The sequence below is a fragment of the Manihot esculenta genome, chromosome 9, assembly GCF_001659605.2.
Source record: "Manihot esculenta cultivar AM560-2 chromosome 9, M.esculenta_v8, whole genome shotgun sequence".
Taxonomy (NCBI): Eukaryota; Viridiplantae; Streptophyta; class Magnoliopsida; order Malpighiales; family Euphorbiaceae; genus Manihot; species Manihot esculenta.
In genome coordinates, this window is record NC_035169.2 from 3,586,110 (window position 1) to 3,599,244 (window position 13,135).

Here is a 13,135-nt window from a genome sequence, read left to right on the forward strand (position 1 = left end):
AGAGGATTTCTGAGTTCTTGTTGAAATTTCAGATGATGAGGTTTCATAAAATGGGTTACTTTGATTTCAGAACATCTCCAATGGCAAAGAAGACTTGCTGGTTTGTTTCTCAGGAAAAAACAAGAACAGAGAAGGTTGTTCCTTTTCTACTACCCTGTTCTGCTCTTTCTTTTAAAAGAAACATTTCATGTTTTTTCTTTGAAAACAGAAATCTAGAAGGTGGAGATGGATTCTTGGAAAGCTAAAGTTTAAACAACGTCCTGTGCTGCCATCACCTCAAAGGATCATAGATGAAGCAGCAGAAAAGCAGAGAAAGTTTGCTGTGACTGTAGCTCTTGCGACGGCGGCTGCAGTTGCTGCTGCTCAGGCTGCAGCTGAGGTTGTGAAGCTCACTGGTTCTTCTCAATCTCGTCTTCATTTCGCCATGAAAGATGAAAACTTGGCTGCCATTAAGATTCAGAGTGCTTTCCGGGGATATCTTGTAAGCTTGCGGAAACCCTTTCTCTTCTGCAATGGCTAAGCATGAGCTTCTCTACTGTTTAAATTCATAATTTTTTTTAAATCTTTCTGATAATTATGTAGGCTTAATTTCATCAGCTTGATTTTACTCACTTGAGTTCAATTTAATAAATAAACAATGCTATTTATTAATTTTGGTTAGAATTCAGCCACAAGAAGTAGCTATGGTAAAATTCTAATCACTATGTGAAGAAATAAACAATAATTTTCACTCAATTTCAAGCTGAGATGGTAATTAGCTTGTAGTCTGTATTTGAATCAAGCATATTACGAAATGCTATTTCACTAGCAGAATATTAGAACTATTTATGCAGATGTATGATCTTACACAAGCCCTTGAATGGTATTGAAACAGGCAAGGAAAGCTTTGAGAGCATTGAAGGGAGTGGTGAAGCTTCAAGCCATTGTTCGTGGACAAGTTGTGCGACGTCAAGTAGGCACGAAATTGAAGCGTTTGCCATCCAACGCAAAGATGCGATCGAAGGTCCGAGTGACGACCATTGACATTTGTAAGGAAGGCGGAAATAAACAATTGTCCAAGTCCAAGGAGTTGGGAGAAATGGACAGTAAGGTAAGGGTAATTATTTTTAAGGCTTTCTTTTCCCTTCTCAAGAAATGTCTGATAAATGGAGCAAATTGTGAAGAATAAAGCCAAATAACAGCTGAAAGTTAAATGCAATTTAACAAATAATCTGATACATAAATGCTCAGCATATGACATATGCTGCTCTTTGTTTTGGTTTCTTGACAGCTCGAATGCAAAAGCCAAAGTTGTTGGGATTACAGCACACTTTCAAAGGAAGACATGGAAAGCCTATGGTTCAAGAAGCAAGAGGCTAGCATCAAAAGGGACCGAATGATGAAGTACTCATTTTCACACCGGGTAATTTTATCTTAAATGCCATTTGTTTTCTGCTGTTCCCTTCATTTCTCATGTTCAGATTCTGCTACATTATTATCTATTTCAGGAGAGGCGAAACACTCATGTACTGGAAGAATCAATAGCCAAGAATGAACCTGATAGACAGAGACACTGGCTGGAAGAATTGGTGAACAAAGATGCATTGGCTAGAGAACGGATAGAGAATCTGAAAGCAAGTGACATATTTGGTACAACACAAGTGAAAATGAGTTCACGGAAACAAGATAACATAGAAGCATTGAGTTCACCAGTGTCATTTCCAAGAAGATCATTCTGTCGGACACAACGGAATACTACAGGAGATGACAGTTCTGCACTGAATTCTCCTGTTTTCCCAACTTACATGGCTGCAACAGAATCTGCAAAGGCAAAGGCAAGGTCGATGAGCACACCGAGGCAACGAATAGGAATTCAGGATCATTTTCTCATTGACAGCTTATCATACAAAAGTGGACTTTCTATTTGGTCTTCTTATAACAGTGAATGGTTCGGAAACAGTAGCGAAGCTGCTCAGCGCGTTCCTATAAGCGTAAATCGCCATTATTGATGAGATGCCTGGCTTGCTTCTCAACAAAATTAATACCAACCAGAAGAGGTAATGCTTCTCAAGAATTACTTGATCATTCACTAACAAGACAATGAAGTAACTTCAAGCTGTGGTCATTGGAGAGCTAGAATACACAGCGGCTCGAATGATCGTTCTTTGCCTGGAAAATATTTTTGTGGGGTGAATTGCAACGTATAATTTTCTGTTAGATCTCTGATGTCCATAATCAATCACTTGATTACTTACATATTATATATTGATTTTCTTTTGAGGGGGAGAGAGAGAGAGATGAGGTTTTGTTTCTGTGTTTATTGCAGAGGGTTGGGTGTGAGAGTTGGGGTTTTTGAGAATGGTGTTATGGAGCTAAGTAGTTGCAATCAGCAGTGTAATGTTAAATTATATGAACTTGTATATGATGATTTATTTATTAGTTTATTAATATATTCTATTTAATATCTATTGAAAAAAAGTAAAATTTTCTGATTTTAAAAATCTTCTAATAGTATGAGTTCTTTAATATTTAAGGAGTAATATGAGTGAATGGTATGTTAACCAAAGGCAAACATAGTTTATTTTAATTATATTAAAGTTTTATTTGAAAATAGGTGCAAATATATTTTCATGTAATAGAAAAAAAAATCATTTTAATTAAGGGTATATTTAATATATAAAAAAAATAGTTATGTAAACCTAATGTAAGATCCATATAAAATCTTATATATTTATATTTTAAGTTAATGTTAAGCCGGTTTAGATAAGAATTGCTATAATATAAAAGCATATTTTTATAATTTGAAATCAAATTTTTGAATAAGAGCCGTGAAAGTTAGAGAGAGAGTGCTTTGTCTCTACCTTGTTTCTCTACTAATGGTTAGTCCTGCAACCTTTCCCTGTTCCTTTTAAGTAAGGGATGGCTTCCTCGAGTCTTGGATATGGGTTTACTCTCCTTGTCTCTATGGCTGGGGTGAAAATATTGTGTTTTTCTATTTTTACTTTTGCAGTTGTAAATTTAGAGCTTCATGGTGAGAGTATTTTAAAGACCAGTCTTGGTTTAAGTCAACTCATAGATGTGATATCACCCTTCGGGCGACTGAAAGTGCTGTGGTTTGCTTGCTTTTTTTTAGGATGGGTTCAAATTTTCTAGAGAGGTGACATATCAAGAGATGCTATTAACGCCACTGATATGACTCCAGTCTTTGAATGGTTACAAGAGAGTGAGGCTGCTGTGAGCCCTGCTCTCTCCAACTTATTAAACCTCTAGCACTATAAAAAAATTAAATTTACAAACAGATCACAAAAAAATTAAAATTAAATGGATATAAATAGATTTATCTTTTTAACTATATATTCTTTATACTTAATTTAACGGTGCAGATATGAGAATCCTACTTGGATTATCTGAGTTTTGAAGAGTAAATGGATCTTAATCATTTTGCAATTGGTTTCCTACCTCTCAATATGTACCCTGGCAACCCCACCTTCTCTAACAAACCAATTCCCATGGATGCAGTCACAAAAACTTCAAGAATCATCAAGCAAAAAGAAAAATACCATGTACAAACAAGGGCCCAAAGAAAATTTTATTGAGTATATTACAAGGTTTAGAAAGTGGTAAAAACATAAGATGTCTCATTATATACTGCTGAAAGGTGAAAAGAAACAACCAAAACAACTTTTCTTGCCTAACTTAACTAACATTTCAAACAGTACATCCAATCAACTTGGCACAAAGTAAAGAATCTCGAAGGGCAGAATATATATATATACCTTCCACAAACATTTCTAAAATTCAAATTTTCATGTTAAAAAATTGATTTCATTGGAAAAGATTGTGAACTTCATATTATTAGATGCTAATGCAATGATTTCACTAATTTGACTTGAAGGAAAATAAAAGAAATTAAGGATCTATATATATATATATATACCCAACTTGATGACTAGAAAAAAAAAAAAAAAAAAAAAAGTGACAAAGAGGAGGTTTGCTTTTCCCTCAATTCCCATAACATTTTCTGTTATCTATAATTTTAGTGACATTTCATCCAACCAACAGCTGTAGAAGTCTAGTGATTCTCCTACCTTGTACTCTGGGACAGTATATCCTGCACCCTGCATTTATAGTGTAGTCTAATTGTTAAATCAATTCTCAATTAAAGCACACTGATTTATAATCATTATTTTCATTATTATTAAAAATAGAATAATTAAGCAAAAAAGAATTGCTTATACCTTTATTGTTAGAAAGGTGAAGTTGTAATCATATCCTTGCAAGTACCTACAAGAGAAATGATAGCATTTTAAAAGGTCATTGAGCACAAAAATAAAAATAGATAAAGATTCTTAAGCATTGTAGTATGGAACCAATTAGTTTTAGTTCTCAACTCAATTTTAGGACCGAGCTCTCGAGTTAAGGCTGTAGTAGCAGCCAATAAAAAATTGTAAGGAGATGGTGTGGGTTTACCAGCAACTTGATCATTAGAAATCCATGACCTCCATTCATCAACAATCTTATCTCAAAGAGATCAAGTCCATGTCTGAATTCAAGCGAAAGGCACACACATATCATGGTTTCCACCACAGGTCATTTGCCGTGTTAGAAATTTTTATTTTGTGGAAGAGAATCACAGCTGATTGAAATTAAAAATGATATTTGAAGAAGTTAGTTAAATTACATATCTATTATATTTGAAAAAGGTAATTACCAAGTTGCGCTCCAAGACACACTTGAATGGTCAAGATATAACAACTTTAGTTTGTTGATCCCTCATTGCGCACCTTTAAAAGCCTCAGAATGAGATCATTATTCCGCGATAAATGTACTACCAATTTTGTGGTAGCAGCATCAGCAGAGAACCCCTTATCAACCATTTCATTGATTATTTCTGATGCTTTTGGTAAATCCTCATGCTTGAGAAACCCTTGAATGATGATATTATAACAATAATTATTCGGTAAACATCCTCCCTTTTCCATGTCTCTAAATACCTTATACGCTTCGTCCATTAATCCTTGTTGGCAGAGTCCTTTCATAATTGCACTATATATATGAACATTAGGTTGTAAACCATTTTCAAAAAGACTAGAAAACAGTTCCTTGGCATCATTAATCTTGCCAGCTTTGCACATACCATTGATCAGAATGCAATAGGTCACAAGATCAGGCTTCAACTGACTTTCCTCCATTTCTTTCAATAGGGTGAGTGCTTCATCCAGATTCCCCTGTCTACACAAGCCATTAATCATAATTGAGAAGGTTACTATATTTGGCTGTTGACCATGAGAGCACATATTCTTAAAGAGCTCCTGTGCAGTTTGGGGCCTCCCTGCTTGAAACATACCCTCTATAAGAGTAGAATAAGTAACAACACTAGGAACTAAACCTTTATGAGACATTTCATCAAAAAGTTCCTTTGCATCATCTATCATTTTGCACTTACAATATCCATTGATCAAAATGGTGTAGCTAAAAATGTTAGCTATTTCATTGGTCACCATCAGATCAAATAGCTTTCTAGCCTTATCAATTTGCTTGCACAGACAATATCCATCCATCAATGAATTATAAGTGACAACACTAGGTTCCACACCTCTTTGAATCATTATTTTGATTATATTCTCTGCATTTGAAACCAGTCCTTTCTTACAAAGAGTGTCGATCAATATATTGAAGGTAAAAACATCAGGGGATATGTTCCTCCCCACCATTTCTTTCAACAAGGCCAAAGCTTCCTTGAATTGGTCTGAAATGCAAAGACCATCGATTAAGGAATTGTAGGTGACCACATTAGGCTCTACACGTCTTTGAATCATTACATTGAATGTATTTTGAGCCTCTGAAACCATTCCATCCTTACAAAGAGCGTCAATCAATACATTGAACGTATAAACATTAGGTGATATGTTCTGCTCCACCATTTCATTCATCAAGGCCAAAGCTTGGTTCTTTTGGCCTAATTTGCAAACACCGTGAATTAAACCAGTATAAGTGATGACATTAGGTGAAATGCCCTTATTCCTCATTTGAGAGAAGAGATCTAAAGCCTCACCAACTAGCTCATCCTTGCAAAGGGCGTCAATGATTGCACTGTATGTCACAACATTTGGCTCACAACCTCTATCAGCCATTCCCTTTAGTAGCCCAATAGCCACATTTGTTTTCCCAAATTTACACATTCCGTTTATGATCGTACTGTAAGTATAAACATTAGGTTGATAACCACATGCAACCATATCATCGAAAAATTCCACAGCTTTGTCGATTTTACTCTCTGTACAAAGACCATTAATTAAGGTAGTAAATGTCACAACGTCAGGCTCCAATCCCAATTTGAGCATCTTACCAAAAACAGAGAAACCCAAATCCACAAGGTGTAAGTGGCTGAAGCAATTAATTAAGATGCTAAGAGAATAAACATCGTGTGAGATTCCTAGCAATTCAATTGTTTTGGACATGGAAAAGACAGTGTGATATTGTTTCATTTTCACAAGGGCAGATAAGAATCTACTAAATTGAGCCCTAGAAGGAAGAGGATGCATATGAATTACATGATTAAAGGAAGCAATGGCATCATCAAGGCGGGTAAAAGAAGCAGATTTGAAGTTATTTGTCAAGAAGCGTGCATCTTCAAGTGTGGAAGTAGAAGAATGGCAATAATTGGTAAATAAGAATAGGAATGGAGATTGAATGGTACCAATTGCCCCTTGTAGCTGAAGATGGAAGCTCCTGCTCTTCCTCCTCCAAGGCATCTTCATCATCATCGATCTCTCGTCAGTTGTTTTTAGGGATGGATCAGAGATTGGGAATGAGGAAAGGAAATAGAGAATCGGAAAAGGAAGGCTCTCTGCCAGCTGGTAAAGTGGTAAGGATAACAAAAGGAAATTGGGAAGGGAAATGCATTACCAGTTGTTTATATGCACCACATTTTGTAATTTTTTTATTAATTTTTCATATAAAAATATTATTTAATAACAAATTAAATTTATCATTTTATATTAATAATTTTTTAAATATAAATTCAATTAAATCTCTACTTTTATTTAAGAGTCAAATAATTTTAATTCAAAATTTTGAATCAATTAAATATATATACTATTATTCAAGAGTCAAATAAGTCATAATTTAAAATAATTTTTTAATAATATAATATTATTTTTTAATAATAAAAATATTAAAATTTTATTTTTATAATTTTAAAAATTATTTATTATATTTATATATTTTTAAAATTTTTTATGATATTAAAATATTAAATTTTTAATATTTTAAATTATAAAAATAATATTTTATTATTAAAAAATAATACAGAATTAAAATCTATTTAGTCTTTAATAAAATTATATAGTTTAATTAATTTAAAATTTTAAAAGTTTTAAATTGAATTTATTTTCATATTGTATATGTTAATTATATATATATTTTATTTTGACATGAATTATTTGTGTCATGATTATGTTTCTATTTATAATTTATTCTTTTTCTTATAATTTAATTCAAAAAATCAGTAGAATTGTTTGATATAATTCTGCTGTGAAAATGTAATTTTTATTGTGAATTAAAATTATATTTTTACCGAAATTATTTTTTATAATCTCGTATTTATGATCTTTTGCTATGAAAACTGACTGCGTTTGATATGGGTTGAAGGAGGTGGCTGCCACGATGGTGAATGGAATCGTGTTTTGATCCCGGCTTTCTTTTAATTAATTAATTAATTTTTTTGTATTTTTAATTAAAAATTAATTTATAAATAAATTTAATGACAATTGAAAAGATTGAGATAAAATTTTAATAATAAGTTTAAGTTTATAAATATTAAAGGTTAAATTAGAGGGTGAATTTATAAAATTTAAAATTTAGTGATTAATTTAAATGAATATAAATAGAATAGAAATTAAAATTAAAAATCATTGTTAGTATTTAAGGGCATTTCTTTTTTTTTTATTTAAAAAATTTTGCAGTTAAACGAATATTGATCTCACAAATATCTCAAAATTGTTTAATTTTTATGAAAAATAAAAAAAAAACTATTTGAAATAAAAGAGAGAAGATAAAATTGTTATTAGAAAAGTTGATTTTAAGAATAAATAATATTGTAATTAAAATGATAAAATAAATAATTAAATTAAAATTCAGCAAAAAGTAATTAAAATTAATAGATTTGCAATCGATCATTAATTAAAAAGATATTCACTCAATTATCTATCATTTGGTTATAGTGTTTAAATAAGCGAATTTCACCAATTATTTTTTAAGATTAAATCTTGAATTTCTAAAAGGTAATAATGGAGGTGGTGTTTTTCAAAAATAAAATTAATTAAAAAAAGAAACTGAGATGAACAAAAATTAAAAATAAAATCTCACAATTTAATTAAACTTCAACTTAATTAACCATCACCTGAATAAAGGAGTTTAACCTCTAAGAGTTATAATAAAATTGCAGAAAATAAAAGAAGGGTAAGGAGCATTCGGCTGAAGAGAAACCGAAAAGAGTGCGGAGAATAGGGGAAGAGATGAGAGATCCTCTCAATATGTACCCTGTCAGCCCCACCTTCTCTAACTAACCATTTCCCATGGATGCAGTCACAAAAACTTCAAGAATGATGCATCAAGTAAAAAGAAAAATACCATGTACAAACAAGATCCCAAAGAAAATTTTATTGAGTATATTAGAAGGTTTAGAAAATGGTAAAAACATAAGATGTCTCATTATATACTGCTGAAAGGAGAAAAGAAACAACCAAAACAACTTTTCTTGCCTAACTTAACTAATATCTCAAACAGTAAGAAACAATGCATTTCACATTCATACCACCACACAAATGTATCACAAACTGCACCATATAAATAACTCAAATGGTGGTCCAACACTAAAATATATTTGTTATATACCATATTGACAAAATGATCATACTTGATTCTATTATTATTATTATTATATACGATAAAGATATCGTATACAGAGATGATTTCCTAAGTAATTTTCCTTAATATACAGCCATTGTAAATAATTTATTATCACAAGATTCAACAGTTTCAACAACTTAAATTGGTAGATTTTCTGTCAAACAAAAAACTAAAAAAAAAATGGCAGATTTCTCAACCACTACACTTGTACCTTGGCTTCAGCAGGATACAAATCATACAATAAAGGTTTAGTTAATTTAGAAAGCAGTTTGAAAATAGTTGCATTAGGCCAAGCAAAGTGATTTAATCATATCCTTAAAATGGACTCGCTTTATTTGATAGCTATTCCTATTAACTATCAACATTTAATCGCAAGTTACACATCCAATCAACTTGGCACAAAGTAAAGAATCTCAAAGGGAAGAATATATATATATATACCTACCACAAGCATTTCTAAAATTCAAATTTTCATGTTAAAAAATTGATTTCATTGGAAAAGATTGTGAACTTCATATTATTAGATGCTAATGCAATGATTTCACTAATTTGACTTGAAGGAAAATAAAAGAAATTAAGGATCTATATATATATATATATATATATATACAGCCAACTTGATGACTAGAAAAAAAAAAAGGTGACAAAGAGGATGTTTGATTTTCCTTCAATTCCCATAACATTTTCTGTTGTCTATAATTTTAGTGACATTTCATCTAACCAACAGCTGTAAAAGTCTAGTGATTCTCTCACCATGTACTCTCGGACTGTATATCCTGCACCCTGCATTTATAGTGTAGTCTAATTGTTAACTCAATTCTCAATTAAAGCATACTAGTTTATAATCATTATTTTCATTATTATTAAAAATATAATAATTAAGCAAAAAAGAATTGCTTATACCTTTATGGTTAGAAAGGCGAAGTTATAATCATATCCTTGCAAGTACCTACAAGAGAAATGATAGCATTTTAAAAGGTCATTGAGCACAAAAATAAAAATAGATAAAGATTCTTAAGCATTGGAGTATGGAACCAATTAGTTTTAGTTCCCAACTCAATTTTAGGACTCAGCTCTAGAGTTAAGGCTGTAGTAGCAGCCAAAAAAAATTTGTAAAGGAGATGGTGGGTTTACCAGCAACTTGATCATTAGAAATCCATGACCCCCATTCATCAACAATCTTATATCAAAGAGATCAAGTCCATGTCTGAATTCAAGCAAAAGGCATACACATATCATGGTTTCCACCACAGGTCATTTGCGGCGTTAGAAATTTTCATTTTGTGGAAGAGAATCACAGCTGATTGAAATTAAAAATGATATTTGAAGAAGTTAGTTAAATTACATATCTATTATATTTGAAAAAGGCAATTACCAAGTTGTGCTCCAAGACACACTTGAATGGTCAAGATATAACAACTTTAGTTTGCTGATCCCTCATTGCGCACCTTTAAAAGCCTCAGAATGAGATCATCATTGCACAATAAACGTACTACCAATTCGGTGGTAGTAGCATCGGCAGAGAATCCCTTGTCAACCATTTCATTGATTAGTTCTGATGCTTTTGGTAAATCCTCATGCTTGAGAAACCCTTGAATGATGATATTATAACACCAATTATTCGGTAAACATCCTCCCTTTTCCATGTCTCTAAAAATCTTATACGCTTCATCCATTAATCCTTGTTGGCAGAGTCCTTTCATAATTGCATTATATACACAAACATCAGGCTGTAAACCAATTTCAAAAAGACTAGAAAACAGTTCCTTGGCATCATTAATCTTCCCAACTTTGCACATACCATTGATCAGACTGCTATAGATCACAAAATTAGGCTTCAACTGACTTTTCTCCATTGCTTTCAATAGTGTGAGTGCTTCATCGAGATTCCCTTGTCTACACAAGCCATCTATCATAATTGAGAAGGTTACTATATCTGGTTGTTGACCATGAGAGCACATATCCTTAAAGAGCTCTTTTACATTTTCGGGCCTCCCCGCTTGAAACATACCCTTTATAAGAATAGAATAAGTAACAACATCAGGAACTAAACCTTTATGAGACATTTCATCAAAAAGCTCCTTTGCATCATCTATCATTTTGCACTTACAATATCCATTGATCAAAATGCTGTAGCTAAAAATGTTAGCTATTTCATTAGTCACCATCAGATCAAATAGCTTTCTAGCCTTATCAATTTGGTTGCCTAGACAATATCCATCCATCATTGAATTATAAGTGACAACAGTAGGTTGCACACCTCTTTGAATCATTATTTTTATTATATTTGGTGCATTTGAAACCAGTCCTTTCTTACAAAGAGTGTCGATCAATATATTGAAAGTAAAAACATCAAGGGATATGTTCCTCTCCACCATTTCTTTCAACAAGGCCAAAGCTTCCTTGAATTGGTCTGAAATGCAAAGACCATCAATTAAGGAAGTGTATGTGACCACATCAGGCTCTACACCTCTTTGAATCATTACATTGAATGTATTTTGAGCCTCTGAAACCATTCCATCCTTACAAAGAGCATCAATCAATACACTGAAGGTATAAACATTTGGTAATATGTTCTGCTCCACCATTTCATTCATCAAGGCCAAAGCTTGGTTCTTTTGGCCTAATTTGCAAACACCGTGAATTAAACCAGTGTAAGTGATGACATCAGGTGAAATGCCCTTATTCCTCATTTGAGAGAAGAGCTCTAAAGCCTTACCAACTAGCTCATCTTTGCAAAGGGCATCAATGATTGCACTGTATGTCACAACATCTGGCTCACAACCTCTATCAGCCATTCCCTTTAGTAGCCCAATAGCCACATTTGTTTTCCCAAATTTACACATTCCGTTTATGATCGTACTGTAAGTATAAACATTAGGTTGATAACCACATGCAACCATATCATCGAAAAATTCCACAGCTTTGTCGATTTTACTCTCTGTACAAAGACCATTAATTAAGGTAGTAAATGTCACAACGTCAGGCTCCAATCCCAATTTGAGCATCTTACCAAAAACAGAGAAACCCAAATCCACAAGGTGTAAGTGGCTGAAGCAATTAATTAAGATGCTAAGAGAATAAACATCGTGTGAGATTCCTAGCAATTCAATTGTTTTGGACATGGAAAGGACAGTGTGATATTGTTTCATTTTCACAAGGGCAGATAAGAATCTATTAAATGGAACCCTAGAAGGCAGAGGATGCTTATGAATTACATGATTGAAGGAAGCAATGGCATCATCAAGGTGGGTAAAAGAAGCAGATTTGAAGTTATTTGTCAAGAAGCGTGCATCTTCAAGCGTGTAAGTAGAAGAATGGCAATAATTGGTAAATAAGAATAGGAATGGAGATTGAATGGTACCAATTGCCCCTTGTAGCTGAAGATGGAAGCTCCTGCTCTTCCTATTCCAAGGCATCTTCATCATCATCGATCTCTCGTCAGCTGTTTTTAGGGATGGATCGGAGATTGGGAATGAGGAAAGGAAATAGAGAATCGGAAAAGGAAATAGGGATGGATTGGAGATTGGCAAATTCTCATAAGAAATAAAATCAATGCATAAATAGAAAAAATAAAACTTTTCGAAGACGCATATAAATGGTAGATATAATTGGTAAAATTATTGAGAATTTCCCATAATGTACCCAAAAAATTACTTTAAAATATAAAAGAGTGGATTATTATTTGATTTTTATATTGTGTCAAAATTGACCGTTTAATTTTTTAATTTTGTCATTTGATTAAAATAAAGTTTTATATTATATATAATTTAAAATTTTCTAATTAAAGCTAAAAATATATTTACTAATATTTTATTCGATAAAAATATTTAATTTTTTTTTTTGAATTAGGGGTCGGAGAATTCGAACCTAGATCTCTCAGATTTACTCGGATGCACTTATCACCAGACTAAGTTTAGGAGTGCAAAAAAATTAAAAAGTTTGACTTTATAAAATTTAAAATGATTTAAAATTTTAATTGAGTAATTTAGAAATAGAAATTGAAAAATTAATTTTAATAAAATAAAATATTTATTAGTAATTTAAACATATAAAAAAAAATTATTCAAAACTCTCTAAAGTTTCATATGACAACCCTTTACAAGTTTCAGTAGTTCATCAAACTTGTCAGTAGCAAGTACGATTGGCCATCAATTTTGGAGTCGAGATCACTATCCTAGAGTCGAGATCACTATCCTAAGGCAATTTTCTTGTAATGCAGAAAACTTGAGATTTTCCACTG

The 13,135-nt window shown here is 32.2% G+C and overlaps 3 protein-coding genes across 12 annotated transcripts in view; 1 reads left to right on the forward strand and 2 right to left on the reverse strand.

Annotated features, from left to right (window-relative positions):
* LOC110610362 (putative pentatricopeptide repeat-containing protein At1g12700, mitochondrial) overlaps positions 1-6,875 on the reverse strand; it is a 27,049-nt gene extending 20,174 nt beyond the window's left edge. Inside the window, exons 1-4 of one of the 9 annotated variants that reach the window (XM_021750256.2) lie at positions 5,117-6,875; positions 4,450-5,011; positions 4,218-4,263; positions 3,783-4,097 (exon numbers count right to left, since the gene is read on the reverse strand). In XM_021750256.2, coding sequence (XP_021605948.2) covers positions 4,737-5,011; positions 5,117-6,746 — 1,905 coding nt within the window. In that variant the 5' untranslated portion in view covers positions 6,747-6,875 and the 3' untranslated portion in view covers positions 3,783-4,097; positions 4,218-4,263; positions 4,450-4,736. Of the gene's footprint in view, positions 1-3,782; positions 4,098-4,217; positions 4,264-4,449 lie in introns of those variants that run through there. The other 8 variants (XM_043960284.1, XM_021750251.2, XM_021750253.2 and 5 more) reach the window with 8 other exon arrangements.
* LOC110610366 (protein IQ-DOMAIN 12) lies at positions 79-2,039 on the forward strand. The gene is made up of 5 exons (XM_043960312.1): positions 79-134; positions 209-481; positions 875-1,090; positions 1,271-1,402; positions 1,488-2,039. The coding sequence occupies exons 1-5, from the start codon at positions 81-83 to the stop codon at positions 1,986-1,988; spliced, it is 1,176 nt and encodes a 391-aa protein (XP_043816247.1). The 5' UTR covers positions 79-80; the 3' UTR covers positions 1,989-2,039.
* A 2,923-nt stretch (positions 6,876-9,798) lies between the features above and the next one.
* LOC110607929 (pentatricopeptide repeat-containing protein At3g22470, mitochondrial) overlaps positions 9,799-13,135 on the reverse strand; it is a 30,052-nt gene continuing 26,715 nt past the window's right edge. The window contains exons 2-3 of one of the 2 annotated variants that reach the window (XR_006352099.1): positions 10,268-10,602; positions 9,799-9,841 (exon numbers count right to left, since the gene is read on the reverse strand). The gene's annotated coding sequence lies outside the window, so the exon portion shown is untranslated. Of the gene's footprint in view, positions 9,842-10,047; positions 10,100-10,267; positions 10,603-13,135 lie in introns of those variants that run through there. The other variant, XR_006352098.1, reaches the window with a different exon arrangement.